The sequence below is a fragment of the Callorhinus ursinus genome, unplaced genomic scaffold (assembly GCF_003265705.2).
Source record: "Callorhinus ursinus isolate GAN/ISIS: 27379988/994484 unplaced genomic scaffold, GSC_fseal_2.0 scaffold5, whole genome shotgun sequence".
Classification (NCBI taxonomy): domain Eukaryota; kingdom Metazoa; phylum Chordata; class Mammalia; order Carnivora; family Otariidae; genus Callorhinus; species Callorhinus ursinus.
In genome coordinates, this window is record NW_027397067.1 from 40,894,540 (window position 1) to 40,910,817 (window position 16,278).

General features: G+C 35.0%; 1 protein-coding gene across 1 annotated transcript in view; it reads left to right on the plus strand.

Annotated features, from left to right (window-relative positions):
• CIBAR1 (CBY1 interacting BAR domain containing 1) overlaps window positions 1-16,278 on the plus strand; it is a 26,136-nt gene continuing 9,858 nt past the window's right edge. Inside the window, exons 1-6 of the mRNA XM_073892964.1 lie at window positions 1-41; window positions 606-840; window positions 3,113-3,181; window positions 4,122-4,223; window positions 6,279-6,284; window positions 7,953-8,057. Coding sequence (XP_073749065.1) covers window positions 16-41; window positions 606-840; window positions 3,113-3,181; window positions 4,122-4,223; window positions 6,279-6,284; window positions 7,953-8,057 — 543 coding nt within the window. The 5' untranslated portion in view covers window positions 1-15. The remainder of the gene's footprint in view (window positions 42-605; window positions 841-3,112; window positions 3,182-4,121; window positions 4,224-6,278; window positions 6,285-7,952; window positions 8,058-16,278) is intronic.

Genomic DNA, 16,278 nt, shown 5'->3' on the forward strand with positions numbered 1-16,278 from the left:
CGTGCTCAAGGCAAGATGTTGAGGCGCAGCATGGAAAACCGGTAACAGCCCCGGGGCCTCCGCTGGCCAGGGCCACCCCCACCCCCCACGCGAGGGCTTGGGTGGGGGAGGTGGAGCCTCTCTCCGTGGGGCCTCCGTGCCGAATTGCGACCCTGGGCCGGGGTCTGGGCCGAGCCCGCTGCGCTCTGGGCTCTACCTCCCCTGGTTGCAGCGAGCCCCGGAGGCCAGGGGTGGGATGGGCGATCTCGGGGATCACGCTCCCCGGGCGCCGGGCCCCTTACTGCCGCGGGCTGTGCAGACGGCTGGGAGGCAGCCGGGCGCCCAGGCCGCGCCAAGCAGCCCTAGCATCCGCCACCCCGCAGTGGCGCGGCTGGCCGGAACCCGGCCTCTTCGTGCGCCTACACTGTCGGGGTATTGAGGCCAGGCCCCAAAAGGGAACCTAGAGAACTAGAATCCGCCCCCCGGAGATGGTGGGATCGTTGATGGTTTGTGCCTTTGAAGCTGCAAAATGCCCCGGGAATGTTTGCATATCAAATTAACGTGGAGATGAAGCCATCTCATCTCTCATGAGAATGATTTGCGTTTTGTGTCATCTTTTTCTCTAGGGACGCTCAAACCAGACAACTGCAAGATGCTGTCACAAATGTGGAGAAGCATTTCGGAGAGCTGTGCCAAATCTTTGCTGCTTATGTGCGGAAAACCGCCAGACTGCGAGACAAAGCAGATCTACTGGTGAATGAAATCAACGTGTATGCCTCTACAGAGACCCCAAATTTAAAGCAGGGCCTGAAAAACTTTGCTGATGAGTTTGCCAAACTTCAGGATTATCGACAAGCAGAGGTATGGAGGTCACAGCGTCATTGTTATGAGTGAGCCCTGAAGTAGTGGATGAAGGACCCGTGAAGACTTTCACTTGTGATCCACCTAACTGAAGTGGCGAACGCACACTTGATGATAAACGTACATTTTCATGTAACATTGTGTGAGTCTGTTAAAGGGAAGCTTCCTGTGATTTCTGATTTTACCGTTTTCAAACTAAACTTTAGGGTGTCCTGAAGTCCTGAATTTCCCCACTTCCATTTGCCAGCTTTTGGCCAAGGGGTGGCTATTTACGGGGGTAGTAAACATAGTACCCATGGGGAAGAAAAGGAGCATGACTTGTGTCTTGTGTGCACGTAAGTATATTTTAAAGTATGTCTGGAGATGGAAGATGTTGAGAGTCATAATGTGAGTGAATAAGTAATAAATGGACAAGAGATCTTTGTTGCTTCAATGCTCTGTAAAGTTGACCAATATTTCATTGACAAAAAGAAAAGCAGCATTGATTTACTGATTGATATCATAGATACTAGTGAGACTGTGGGGTGGTTTTGTTTTGTTTTTGTTTTTTTGCTTTGGAAGGGAGGGAAGAAGGTGGTGTTGTAATTGTTTTCTTTCTAAAAGCTCATTTTTACTTTCAATACCTCATAAGCACCTTCACTTATATTTATATTAGTTCTCAAGATACAGGTTAAATGTTAGAAGTTGCCCAGTTAGAAGCTGTATTGCTTCTCTTGTACTCCTCTCATCAGTGCTTTTGGTACTTTTTAAAAGCCTAATACAGAAATCTCTGTCATCAATAAAAATCACAAAAACAAAGTGAAGATAATGATCTTTGAACCTGTACTTGCTATTCGTACAGAAATTTGAGTAGTAATTACATTTGGGGGTACTTTTTGGGAAAAGTTGAGTTCTTGTCATATGATATTCTATAATAAACAAGCAACTCAGTTACACATTAACTGAGGACTTCAAAAATAATATATACTCACTGATAACCCTAAAATCCTATGTTAAGACAATAATTTCAAGAAAAACTTTATGCTATTTATCAAATAGCAAAGTGAATTGATTTACATTTGTTCTTTTTTATTTCCCTTGCTTACCAAACGGTGAAGGTGCTAATGAACAATGAACAAAAGGTAGGCGACAAAAAGGGAGAACAGAAAAAAAAGACTTGAATAATCCTTGCACTGAATAATCAGCGTATGGATTATTCGAAATGGTATAGACTAAACTATCCTGAGTATTCAAGGTTTTGATTTTAGGATTCCTAATACTTAAATGCTCAATGAGAACTTGATTGTTTTCATTTTCCTAAAATCTTTTAAAGTGAAACATTCATATACATTTTGTTTATAGAAAAATCAATATGAAATGAAATGTACTATATAAACATGTATCATCAAAAAAAGCCTTCTTCCTGCTGCAAAAATAATATATGTTCATTTTAAACAATTAATGTCATCTTGTGTTACCTGTCCTGATGAAGAAAATTTTAATGTCCAGGAGTTATTTTTCTTATGCTATATTTGCCTTTAAAAAGCCCGTTTCTTCAGTGCCTTCCACTAGTGCTATTAAAGGAAATAATTACTCAAAATGTGATAAAAATCGTAATGTTTAAGAAAAACAGTTTAATTCTAAATAAAAGATCAACCATGCAGTTTGACAGCTCAGCAACACTGAGACCATTTATCTTTTTCCTCAAGCTTTGGTAATTTACAAATGGCTTCCCAGAAAAGGATTGTAGCTAATACAGTTCTTTTTGCTTTTGAGGATTGTGTCACTTTAAATTTTTCCAATATGCTGTATCTTTCAGCTTCAATTTTCTTACCTGGAAAGTTGGACTATTACATTTCGGAGATAATATATGTAAAATATCTGATACTATGCTAAACACACTGAATTGGTAGCTGTACTAAAATGTGAGATGTCTTGAAACTTACCCAAAAGCTACTATAACGAAGAAAAATAATACAGAGATGATCTTGTGGCAGAGATAAATTTCTTAGAAACCTGAAATGTTTTCTTGCCATATTGCATACTAGGTGCTTTTCTGCTTTCAGTGTTACTCTACATCTTAACAGCTTTTATTGTGTTTGAGTTTAGATTCTGAGTTTTATCAATTGCTGGTGATTATTCTTTTACTTATAAACTGTGACATTTTAAACATTTTAAAACATTACTCTGTAATAATTAAGTTCAGGTTAAATAGCCCAGGTTTTATTTCAGAATTTAAATTTTGATATGTCTATGTTTCTTTTCAGTTATATTTTATAATAATTTTCAATAGGTTGAAAGACTTGAAGCCAAAGTAGTTGAACCTTTGAAAGCTTATGGAACCATTGTAAAAATGAAACGAGTAAGTAAATTCATTTTTCCTACTATTATTAACTATTATGGCAAAGAGTATGAGGTTTCCAATAACTGTCCTCTTAATAAAAAGTACAACGTAGTTTATACAGTTTTTTTACACACTCTGTGAAGCATCATTTCTTAGAACTTTGAGAATAATGAAATATTTTTAATGAGCTTACTAAGTAAACCATAGCAACATGAAGCAATACTTTATTTCAGAAACTTTAAAATATTAATATTTATAGTCATGAAGAACTTATTTTACTAAATGAACATAAGATTATATTTTTCATTTTAAAGCAGGCAATAACATGTAGACTAAAAGTGAGTATGACAAAGTTGTATTTTTTTATTGAGGTATAACTGACATATTAGTTTCAAGTGTACAACATAATGATTCAGTAGCTGTATATATTGTGAAATACCCACCACAGGTCTAGTTAACATACATCACCGTACATAGTTAGAAATTTTTTTTCTTTTGATGAGGACTTTTAAGATGTACTCTTAACAACTTTCAAATATGCAATACAGTGTTAATAACTATAGTCACCATACTGTGTGTTACAACCCCAGGTTCTGTTTTCTCACCCAGCTTTGAGGTATAATTTACAGACAATAAAATTCTCCCGTTTTAAGTGTTCATTGAGTTTTGACAAATGTATATACACATATAACTACCACCACAATCAAAATTTTATATGTGTGTATTATGTGGTTAAAGGTTTGCATTGAAATTATCTTATCTGTGTCATTATTTGAGAGGGTGTTAAACACACGTGTGCACACTCTCACACAAAGACACACACTAATTTTGCAGTAATAATTCCTGGGCTGGTAATGCCTGGACCAAACAAGGAGTGTTTTCCCATTCTTAAAACAGAGTGTGTGTATTTTATTTCTTAGATGAGAGATTTTTATTAATCAAAAATGCTTATTTTCAGGATGACCTCAAAGCAACACTAACAGCAAGGAATCGAGAAGCTAAACAGTTAACTCAGTTAGAAAGAACACGTCAGCGAAACCCATCGGATCGACATGTTATTGTATCCTTTGACTTTTGATCTTTAAAAAAATGTTTTGTAAGGTATGCTGTACAAAAGTAAATCTATATGGAAATTACGCATTTCTGCTTTTAAATGTGCAGAAAATTTGAATATAAAGGTTGAAAAGAAACACATGCATTTACAAATTCTCATTATAGAAATCAACTAATTTTAAAGAGAATACACCACCTAATTCAATCCCCTCATGTTGTTTTCCATAATAGATATTAAAAAAAAGACTTAAAAACGTTGATATTTTTATAAAAAGTAAGTTCAGAATTCTGAGTTTTTTTTCACATGATGACTGAATATTAATTTTAAAATTAACTTAAAGATCTATCATGAATCCAATATATCAATGCCTTGTCTGCCCCACTTTTGAGAAAAGGAAGGAAGAGTCATTTTTCCCCAGTATAATTCCCTTCACCTTCAAAAACAACAACAATGTGAAACCACAATTAGGACTAGCAGCCAAAGACCTTCAGGAGATTCTAGAGTAAAATTGAGGTTCATAGCTGGACACAAAAGGATCTAGATAGGGCTGTCTACTGTAACAAGGCTCTTCTGTTAAGAATGATGTGCCTTGTTCATGACAACAAAAGAATAGAAAATAGTGCCTGACTAATTGCCAGCAACTGGGATAAGTGCAATTATATAGAAAGTACTAATTTATCCCGCTGCCTCTTTTTCCCATTCCTTCTTATGTCTCCTTCCTACTTCCTGAAGGTTTTTACTGCCCAGCTCAGCCAGAAACCACATGAGGAGTGGCTCTATGGGGGCATTTGAAGTTGCAGAGCACCTCCATTCCTGAGGGGAGTCCCTTGAGCAGTGATTTCGGGCTGCAATTGCCTGGTCCTCCTTCCTTTGGACCAAAGGTACATATGCCCAACTTTGAAATAAACAAAAATGGGCAGCCATAGGGCTTGGAATTGGAGGCTGGGACAGGAACATCTCATTGAGGCTTAAGATCTACAACTAGATTATGGAGTCTGGGTTTTAAGCAAGTCAGGCACACCAGAGAATGATGGAAAATTTATGACTGACAACTAGGGACTAAGGGAGAGACCAGGTTGTCACCAATTTTTAAGAAGTAAGTCAGAGGTCAAAATTTTTAGTGTTTTGTTTGGAGGAAAATACATAAAGGCAGGAAAAATGTCACATCTGGAATCCTGAGTGGTGGGTAGGATTGAATCGGGTATTGGTATGGAGACTCAACACAGAAATGAATATTCCTAAGACAAAGATGTTTCTGACTTAGACGGTCTGTTGTGAACACTGCCCTGGAGGAGGTAGTCTTATACTGTAGATGAAACTAGAATTGGGTTCCCATGGGGGGAAATACAACAAAGGAATAGATTATTGCTGTAGGTGAACTGCTGTGCTCACTGGGAAAGTGAGTGGATTTTGACAACCTAAGACTATTATAGAAAATAAAGGACAATCTAAATATAAACGTATTCAATATAAATATAAAAATATCCACTCATAGCATTACAGAATATTTACCAGGATGGACCCTTAAAATTCATCTGACAATTCAAAAGAGGCATGTTAAAGTTCAGTATGTAAAATAACATGGAGTAACACTGATACAAGAGGATGGGGTAAAGAAGAATCTCAGGGCTCTGGCTCACCGTTTCAGAAACCATTTTTGCATTCAGGACTAATTTCATTAAATACACTGATATCTCTACTCATAGAGTTGTATCATAGTATCTTAATCAAAAGCATTTCCTACTCAACTTGACCCATTATAGGATTTTGAAGACTTTTCAGAAAAAAAGAAATAGAAACCCATATCCTCTTTGCTAAAAATAGCTGTGTAATTTTGGGTGAGTTGCTATGCCTAAGTAAAAGGATTTGAGACTTTCAGAAACGAATAGTAGTTGCTGGAGGGTGGTGGAAGAGTAAGATGTCCCAGCTGTAGTTTCTGCTTCCCCACTCTCCCCTGGTTTAGCCAATTCTACCTATCCATCTAAATTTTAAAACTGTTTCTTTAAATTTGAAACTATCAATAAAATGGGGAGGGCAAAGACATAAGTCAAAAGGAAGTAGTCACAAGTAAAGAACTATATGAGTCACATGTAATAGTCTGCTTGCGTATTCTCATTAGTAGGTTAACTTGCATCAAATAACGTAGAAATTTTTCATACGGATCTATAAAGGAGCTCTATTTTACTTTTGAATTTCCTGTGATAAAGTCATATTTTTTAAAAATCTCAAGCCCAGCAATATAGAAAATTATTTTTGATTACTGGGTATGATTAAAAATTAAAAGTTTATATGGTTTTAAAAAACTTTACACCCTATATGGCAAATGTACACACACACACGTATAAAAATATTCTTTTACACCTAGTATCTTAAAATCGTTCATTTGAGTTAATCTAAATGTAAGAGTATATAATCACTATGAAGTTATAATTAATGTATAATTGCAAGATTATATAATTCTGTGAGCGTATGATTTTAATTTACTTTAAAATATTGTTCTCTTTGAAATGTATTTTTTCCTTTATGAAAAATTTCAGTCACAGGTGGGTAATAAAGTGGTGTGTCAAGAAATGGATCCTTATAGTAAACTCTTTTACTTATTTCAATTTATATCTTTTCTTGAAAGCAAGGGCTAAATGTCAGAATAATATGTGTCACTAAACTTTGATGACAAATGTACATTTTTCCCATGGATTAATTATTAAATGATGATATTTGATACTTTTGCATAAATATACTACATCAGTATAGGAAACAAAACTAATAGAATTTAATCAGAAAATTAGGCTATGTTTTTTAAAACCTCTACTGTTCAACAAAGTATTTTAAATATTTTTGGGCAAAAACTGTTCTAAAGTAAGAGATGCTTTTTTAAGAGAAATACATGAGTAGATTGGAAATGTTCTGCCCTTTACTGTAGCCACTAGCAATATATGGCTATTGAGCTCTTGAAATGCAATCAGAGTAAATGAGACATAGTTTTTAAATTTTTATTTAATCTTAATGTAAATAGCCACATGTGGCTGGTGGCCACCATATTGATTATACAATAGTGTGAGTGTTGTCAATACAATATATGAAGCAAAGCATTTGACTTGTCATCTAATTTGTTACTGGTATGTATATTTTTTGTACTAAGCACTAACTAAATGGTAACAGTGTAATACTGTTAGCTTCTAAGAAGAATATACAAATATACCCCATGCTGAAATAAATATTTATAGTGTATATTCTGCCATATCTGATTAGGATATTATAAGATTAGAAACATTAATGCATTTGGAGAACTAGAAAATTGAAAATACTTAGGTCATGGGTCCTTTTTTGGAGAGAAAGTGTTAAAGGGGAAAGAATGAGCAGAAAAAGAAGAGAATGATAAATGGCATAGACAGTGAAATAGGTGAAAACAGTAGAAAATATAGAAAATTATTTTACAGTAAATAATCAAAGGGTAATACAGGGGAAAAATGGTTTTGTAGGAAGAAAGGGAAGGAGTTTTGTTTTCTTTCATATGAGGTAAGGAATCATGTCACTTAATAGATTTAAAGTTCTTTATTCTGCACGTGCTTATTATATAAATCATCTTATTTTATATGGTAAAATATATTATTGAACAATTTACAGTTGTTATGCCAAAAAGCCAGTAGTGCAATGGTAACATTTACAAATAGACTTCAGTTGAATGGATTCGAACCTGAATTTTTTTATATCTTTGGTTGGGGAATTCTTTTGCAGGCAGAAACTGAATTGCAGAGAGCTACAATGGATGCTACCCGAACAACTCGTCATCTGGAGGAAACTATTGACAATTTTGAAAAGCAGAAAATAAAGGATATAAAGGTAATAAAGTAACTTAAAGTTCAAAACATGTTTTCTAATGTTACTGTTTTATTTAAATGTATGAAAAATTTAAATTGCTAAATTTTTTAGCCCATAGTCTGTATGAAAAAGATACTTATAAATAAGAAATATCAAATGTTATTTTCCCATTTCCTCAGATATTCAACTTGTTATCACAGTACTGTTTAGTCAAAGGAAACTAACATTTATTGTTTTTGTGCATCCAGTGCTGTTACAGGCACCAAATATGTATTATCTTTTAATCTTTATAGCAATCTCATAAGAATGAGGTGGTGTTATACATCTTATATGAAATTTAAGCAGAGATATAAAGTAACTTACCCGAAGTATCATAGCCAAAAATCTGAACTATAAACAGTTATGTATTTTAAAAATCTATGCTTTCCATTATAATACACTCTCATTAAGTACTCTCTAGTAACTACATCTTATCGAATAAATGAATAGGTGAGAATAGCCAACCACATAAAGTTGCATCCACCATGATATGGTATCACAAGAATTGCCTTACTTTATTGTAAAAAGCCAGTAGATTTGACAGCTTTGGGATCATGGACTTCAGAAGGTCTTCAGTGACTTTTTCATAGGCACCTGAACAGGTTTGGAGGATTGCTTGTGACCACAGTAAGTCCTTTAAAACAAGTCATCTAGGATGTGTTTTGGCTCACTGAAAATTTTCCGGGATCAAGCTTTAAAGAAAAATATTTTTGTCATTTTATAACTATTAACAAAGAAAACATCCTGCTTTCAAAAGTTATGTGCTTAATAAAATAAGCACGGTATGCTACTTAATAATCATCATTCCTTTTTAAAGCCCATGAATCAGCATTCATTTCCACCTTTACCGCCCCCCTGTCATAGTTTCAAACAATTTCAGAACTTTGATTTTTCTGATAGCCATGCTCAAAGATCTCTAGTTTGGTCCTGAAGACCAAAAACCTTTTTTTAAAGCCTCTCAATTCACTTTGCACTCTGCTGTGTAATGCATGAAGAGCATCTCAGAAAGCTGCCCTAAGACAAACTCCATTTACTGAGGTGGAAGAGTGTGGGTGGGATATAATGTTTTACACTTGCTGACATCATCTCTTAAACTGGGGGGGAAAGGAAGGTTATATAAATAATTAGCTTTAACCTGAACGATGAGAATGGAGACTTGTGAGGTATGCTTGATTCCATTGCCACCTAAGGGCTTCGTTAGTGGTGGCAGTCTGATTCCTCACTCTACCACTGCTCCTCAAGGCCTGCAAAATTTTTTTTTACACGTGGCAGTCTGTGTCTCTGATCTTTGGGCTCACTTCAGGTTCAGACTACCTCTACAGATGTTTTTAAATCCCTAAGCAACCACCAGTTACAAAATGGGCAGAGAGTGAGTGAGTGCAGAATTCCCAACTGCAATTCCTACATTTCCTGAAGCATTAGGACATAGAGCGACTGCAGAGTGGAGGGTGCACAAAGAAAGGGGCTTTCAAGCTTTTCTCTTTGCCTACCGTATTATGCCCCTGGAAGGAAGTCTCTTGGTGGTCACCAAAAGTGTAAGACAAGAAGAAACCTGCTTTTTAATAAATTGAGATAGAATTCATACACCATACAATTCAGCCATTTAAAATGTACAACTCAGTGGTCTTTAGTGTGTTCCAATATGTGCAGCCATTACCACTCAATTTTAGAACACTGTTATCACCTCAGAGTAAGACCTAGTACTTTGCTGCTTCCCACACCCCAACCCTCCCAGCCCTAAGTCACCACCACTAATCTGAAGTCTCTATGGATTTGGCTATTCTGGCCACTTCATGTGAATGGAATCATAACATGATTTTTATAACTGGCTTCTTTCACTTAGCGTGCTTTCATTATTAGCTGTATATATATATATGTATGTTATATGCATATTAACTATATACATGCTTTTGTATCATAGCATGTATCCTATCAGTGTAATTCAATCCTTTTTACAGCCAAATATTCCATTAAATGGATATAACCACATTTTGTTTATCCATTCATCAGTTGATGGACATTTGGGTTGTTTCTACCTTTGGGCTATTGTGATTGATACATTCATGTATAAGTTTTTGTATGGACATATATTTTCATTTTTCTTACATATATATCTAATTAAATTGCTGGATCATGTGGTAACCCTATCTTTAATCATTTGAGAAACTTCCTGCACCATTGTACATTCCCACCAGTAATATGAGGGTTCAAATTTTTCTGCATCCTCACCAGTACTTGCTGTTCATCAGACTTTTTCAGTACAGCCATCTTAGTGGGTATCTCATTGTGGTTTTGAGTTGCATTTCCCTACTAATGCTTATTGGCCATTTGTATATCTTCCTTGAAGAAATGTCTACTCAGATCCTTTGCCCATATTTTAATTGGGTTGTCTTTATTATTGAGTGGTAAAAGTTCTTTATCTATTCTGGATACAAGTCCCTTTTCAGATCTATGATTTGAAATTATTTTCTCCCATTCTTAAGGTTCTTTTCAATATCTTGATGGTGTTCCTTGAAGCAGAAAATTTGTAATTTTGATGAAGTCCAATATATTTTTTGTTGTTGCTTATGTTTTGTCAGACCTAGCAATCCATTGCCAAATCTGAGATCTTGAAGATTTATCCACTTTCTTCTAATAGTTGTATAGTTTTCTTGGTTCAATTAAGCCTTTGATCCATTTGAGTTAAGTTTTATGTATGGTGTGAACTGAAGGTTAAACTTCATCTTTTTGCATGTGACTGTCCAGTTGCCCAAGCACCATTTGTTGAAAAAGCTATTCTTTCCCATTGAATAGTCTTGGAACTCTTGTTGAAATGGTTTTATTTCTGGACTTTGTCTTTCATTGATCTATAGGTCTCTCCTTATGCCAGTACCACACTATCTTCATTAGCATTGCTTTATATGAATTTTAAAATCAGGGTGTACGAGGTCTCTTTTGTTCTTTTTTAAGATTGTTTTGCTATTCTGGATCTGTTATAATTCTGTATGAATTTTAGAATCAGCTTGTCAGTTTGTATAAAGAAGTCAAGTGGGATTCTGGTAGGGATTGCATCAAATCTGTAAATCAGTTTGGGGAGTATTGCCATCTTAAAATAATTTTTCCAATCCATGAACATGGGATATTTTTCCACTTTATTTAAATATTCCTTAATATATTTTCAACTGTGTTTGTAGTTTTCAGAGTATAAGTTTTGTGCTTCTTTTCTTAAACTTTTTCCTAAGTATTTTGTAATTCTTGATGCTATTATAAATGGATCTGTTTATTTAATTTCATTTTTGGATTGTTCATTGCAAATGCACACAGAAATAATTTATTTTTGCACACTAATCTTATATTCTTCAACCTTGCAGAACTCATTTATTAGCACCGATAGTTTTTTAGTAGATCCCTTAGGATTTTCTACTCACAAGATTATGTCATCTGTGACAACCCACACTTTTAAATGCAGACCCCCATGATCTAGCAAACTTCCAGAAATGGTTTCCAGAGGTTGAATTTGAACTCTGTTACGGTTCTGAATCTCCCCTTTTATACATCTTTCCTCCTCAGTATCAAATTGTTTCTTTTCCAAGTCAGGCCTCATTTGAGATCTTTTATGATGAAGAAGGATGCACAAATCCCATACCAGAAGCCTCAAAGACAAGTCAAAAAGAGTTACATTATTGCCCCCCTTTGTTCATGTTAAGCATGTCTCACATTTCTGTTTATGAGAAAAATTCTTAGAAAAGTAAAAATTGTTGATGCCACTCATAATTTTGAGAGAAACATCAGAACATTCTTACTCTTACCTGTTACCAGGCTACTGCTTCAGATGGGAACGGAGCTTCTGGCTCCTTCCTTAACCTCCCTGGGGGCAGAAATGAGTGAGCACTGCGGGTAACTGTACTACTCTGTTCAAGGTGGGTTTAATTTACAAGTCCATCTGAATTTTGGTAGCAGCATTAATCAGCAAGGTAGCACAATTTTTGGATACTTTTCATAGGAACCTTGCAAAAAATTTGTCTTTCTGAGAAAAGTTGTTATGGAACTTATTGTACACAATGTGAATGAAAAATCACAGTCCCTGGGGTGCCTGAGTGGCTTAGTCGGTTAAGCAGTTAAAAATCCTGACTCTTGGGCGCCTGGGTGGCTCAGTTGGTTAAGCGACTGCCATCGGCTCAGGTCATGATCCCGGAGTCCCAGGATCGAGTCCCGCATCGGTCTCCCCGCTCAGCAGGGAGTCTGCCTCTCCCTGTGACCCTCTCCCCTCTCATCCTCTCTCTCTCTCTCATTCTCTCTCTCAAATAAATAAATAAAATCTTAAAAAAAAAAAAAATTCCTGACTCTTGATTTTGGTTTAGGTCATTATCCCAGGGTCAGGAGATGGAGCCCCACACTGGGCTCCATGCTGGGCATAGAGCCTGATAAAAATTCTCTCTCTCCCTCTCTGCCCCTCCCCCTGTTCATTCCTCCTCCTCTCTCTCTTAAAAAAAAAAATCACAGTCCCATTTGTTTCCCATGTAATCGGAAAAGTCATCAGTTATAGGGTGAATGTCAAGGGAATTTCAGATCTATAGAAAAGATCTTGACCAGGGGTCAAGGTCACTCCTGGAATAGAGAGGGACAGGAATGCAGTATGTGGCAAAGTAGCTAATGTGAGCAAGAAACATCTTCTAAATTTAATTTTTAAATGCTTTATTTTTCTTACAACTAAATATAAAATCACCATAAATTTTTTTCACAAAATTATTGAGAAAAATGTAGTAATCCTACTACTCATAAATAATCAGTTAACATTCTGGTTTATATCATTCCAGTTTTTTTTCTATGCACATATACACAATAGATACGATAACAAATTTTCTTAGGTATTGACTATGTCACATCTTATATGCATTTTATGTGGATAAACTCATTTACTCCTCACAGCATCCTTATGAGGAGCATAATAGCATTTCCCCTATACATAGAGCTATATTTAAGTGGACTACACTATATGTAGCATCACTTTTTAAAATTTAATATATATCATGGGCATATTTGCTAAGAAACAGAGACGCATATCATCCTTTTTGGTATCCTCATAGTATTTTCCTATGGATATATTACTTTATCTAACCAGTCCTTATTGGTGGATATCTAGGTTACTTTTGCAATTATAAATCTCATTGCATCATTAAACATTGGCCTTTTTGTTGATCCAGTTATTCTTTTGAGATAAATTACCAGAGTGGCATTTCTGATTCAAAGAGCATGCACCCTTTAAATTTTGATACTGTCTGTCCACAAAGGTTTAAACTTATGTCCACGGGCGCCTGGGTGGCTCAGTCGTTAAGTGTCTGCCTTCGGCTCAGGTTATGATCCCAGGGTCCTGGGATCGAGTCCCACATCGGGCTCCCTGCTCGGCAGGAAGCCTGCTTCTCCCTCTCCCACTCCCCCTGCTTGTGTTCCTGCTCTTTCTATCTCTCTCTCTCTCTCTCTGTCAAATAAATAAATAAAATATTTTTAAAAAAAAATAAATTTATGTCCACAAAATTTTAACTAGCATTTCTACAAAACCTTGCATGAGTAACCCAGTGTACTAATGAAGAGTAGCAGTATTTTTAATAACTAATCTGACAGGTGAAAGAATCAGTGTCATCTTAATTTGCAGTTACTACTAAGATGGAATATTTTCATATATTTAATAATGACACATTTCTTCTTTAATAAATTACCCACACTTGTCCTTAGCCTTTATTTTTATTGAATATTGGTAGTTTTTATATGAATTTGTAAAGTCTTTATATTGAGAAAATTAACCCCTTATATTAAAGAGAAGATATGTTGCAAATGTATTTTCCCATTTTGTTTATGGTGTGTTTTTGCCTTAAAGTTTTATTTTTGTTGCCAGATCTGTTGGTCTTCTCCTTTTTGGCTTCTGACTTGGTGTCATGATTACAAAGGTTGTTTTCATCCTTAAGTTTGTATAAATACTTGCTTATATTTTCTTCTAGTATTTGTGATATCTAAAAAAGTTTAAAAATTTAAGCATTTTATCTGGTAGTTGTGTTTTGCATATGGTATGAGGTAGATATCTAATGTCATTCTCTTCAAGTAGATAAAATTTCCCTTGACATCATTTACTGAATAGCCTCTATTCTGGAGAACCATTATTTCCCCTTTACTTGCCAAAATGTTAGACCTTTTATGACTTTTTGGTCAAAAGTCTTACTTGCTAATTAAACCCAGTGGATGCTTTAATATTAGGAAAAGAAACATTTTCTAACCTAGCAAGTGTACTTCTTAATAAAAATAGCTAACTTGTTTTGAGCACTTACTCTAAACCAGTTACCGTACTGTAATTTTTCTTGGATTATCTCATTTAGCCCTTAACCCCAAAACCTATGAGGTTGGTACTGTTGTTATCCTCATTGTAAGGATGAGAAAAACTAGGGAAAAGAACATATTATATAAACTGCTTAATATTATATAGCTCTTATGTTTGTCATGATTGGAACCCAGATTTATCTTAATCCAGAGCCTATATTCTTAACTACTGTACTCTCCTGCTTTACAGAATACTTCCAACGGGTAAGAATTTCAGATTAGCTCCCTCATCCCCCACCAATAAAAATTAAGTATGTGCCCAAATTGCCTTCTGGTCACACAAAATAAAATTGAAAAGGGAAAAAAAAAGAAATCATTAATGCTTCTGTCCCCAATCATACTGACCCATTCCAGATAAGATTATATGAGATCACTGAAAGTTAGCTGTATTTATTTGAGGAAAATTATTTCTAAATATGATTGGTTCCTAGAAAGTTCTACCACCCTTCTGGTCATTCACTGAAAATATTTTATTTCAAAAACATGCTTTTTATATTCTTTCTTATATTAGTTGTCATCTAACTTTTAATGTTCCTTGCTATTACTCTCCTTCTGCCTATCTTCGGATATTTTATGAAATTCTAACTAGAAAGAGTATTCTTTTCTGACTATACTCAGGGATATAACTCTCCTCTGTGATAATCTTTAGACTTCATCGACTCTTGGGTAAAAAATTCCAAGTCTGGGATACTAGATTACCAGTACTATTGATTTCCCACTGCTGTTTCTGACAGAAAAATAAACAGTATAAAAAATCAGTAGAGCCATTCTTCTCTTGTTTAGGTGTTATAATAAAGGTTTTGTCAAGCAATAAAAGTTCAAATCATAGAGGATTAAACCAAAGTATCACAAAACTTGAGAGTGATGTCCCCCCACCTTCCAAGTAGTAAATAATAGCCATTTATAAAGGTAATTTGTAAAGTACTTATCACTAATTAAAGCTAAATTTTGAGATTGGAAAATGGTTACAGACTAAAAGTTGATCAGTGTCTTAAAATGAGAATGTAGTAGTTTCTCTAATTAGAGGATATGAATAAAGAAAAATAATGTATTGACCGACATATCTACATATTTTTCAGGGCTTATGAGCTAAGGGGAATAGAAATCCTATAAAATGCTAGTATTAAATAACTGTTAGTTCAGAGATGACACAGTCAGAGATTTTGACCATCAGAAATTTAATAACTATATTCACATATTTGAAAAATATTTTTAAATATTCACATATTCCACAAAATTACCACAGTGGAATAGAACTGAATTAAGCCTAAATCTACAGATTTAGGTGTAATAAGGTTGTAAATGTTTGGATTTCACTAGTTACTAAATAGTGTATCTATTAAAGATTTAGAATGTCATTTGTGGAAATATTTAAAAATAGGAGTAACACCTAACTCACTTGAGTGATTAAGCTTAATCCCTTATTTGAGGCTATTTTATTTCTCAGGTACTTTTATAGCATTAAGGTAAATACCTTCTCTATCCATATAAGTAAACAGATGGTCTGTAAATATCCAAGAAAAACTAAAACATAGTTGACTATGTAACACTGTAAAATGTGCTTCTCCAACCTCCCTCTGTACTTACCTGAAACAAGTTTAAGGGTTTATTGTATAATTCTAAGCCTAAGTAAATGAAAAAATTTTCTGTTCCAAAAATAAAGTCAAACTATGTCTATAGTTTTTTATATAGTTCTTTATTTACTAAATGTAGAAAATCTCTAAATTTAAGATTCAGAAGGAAAGATGTAAGCCTGTGCTTGATTGTTCCCATTACCTAAAATGAGCTGCAGACCAAGAACCAAGTAGGAGTCTTCAGTATTTTGGCTTATCATTGACTCCTAGTTCTGCTGTTT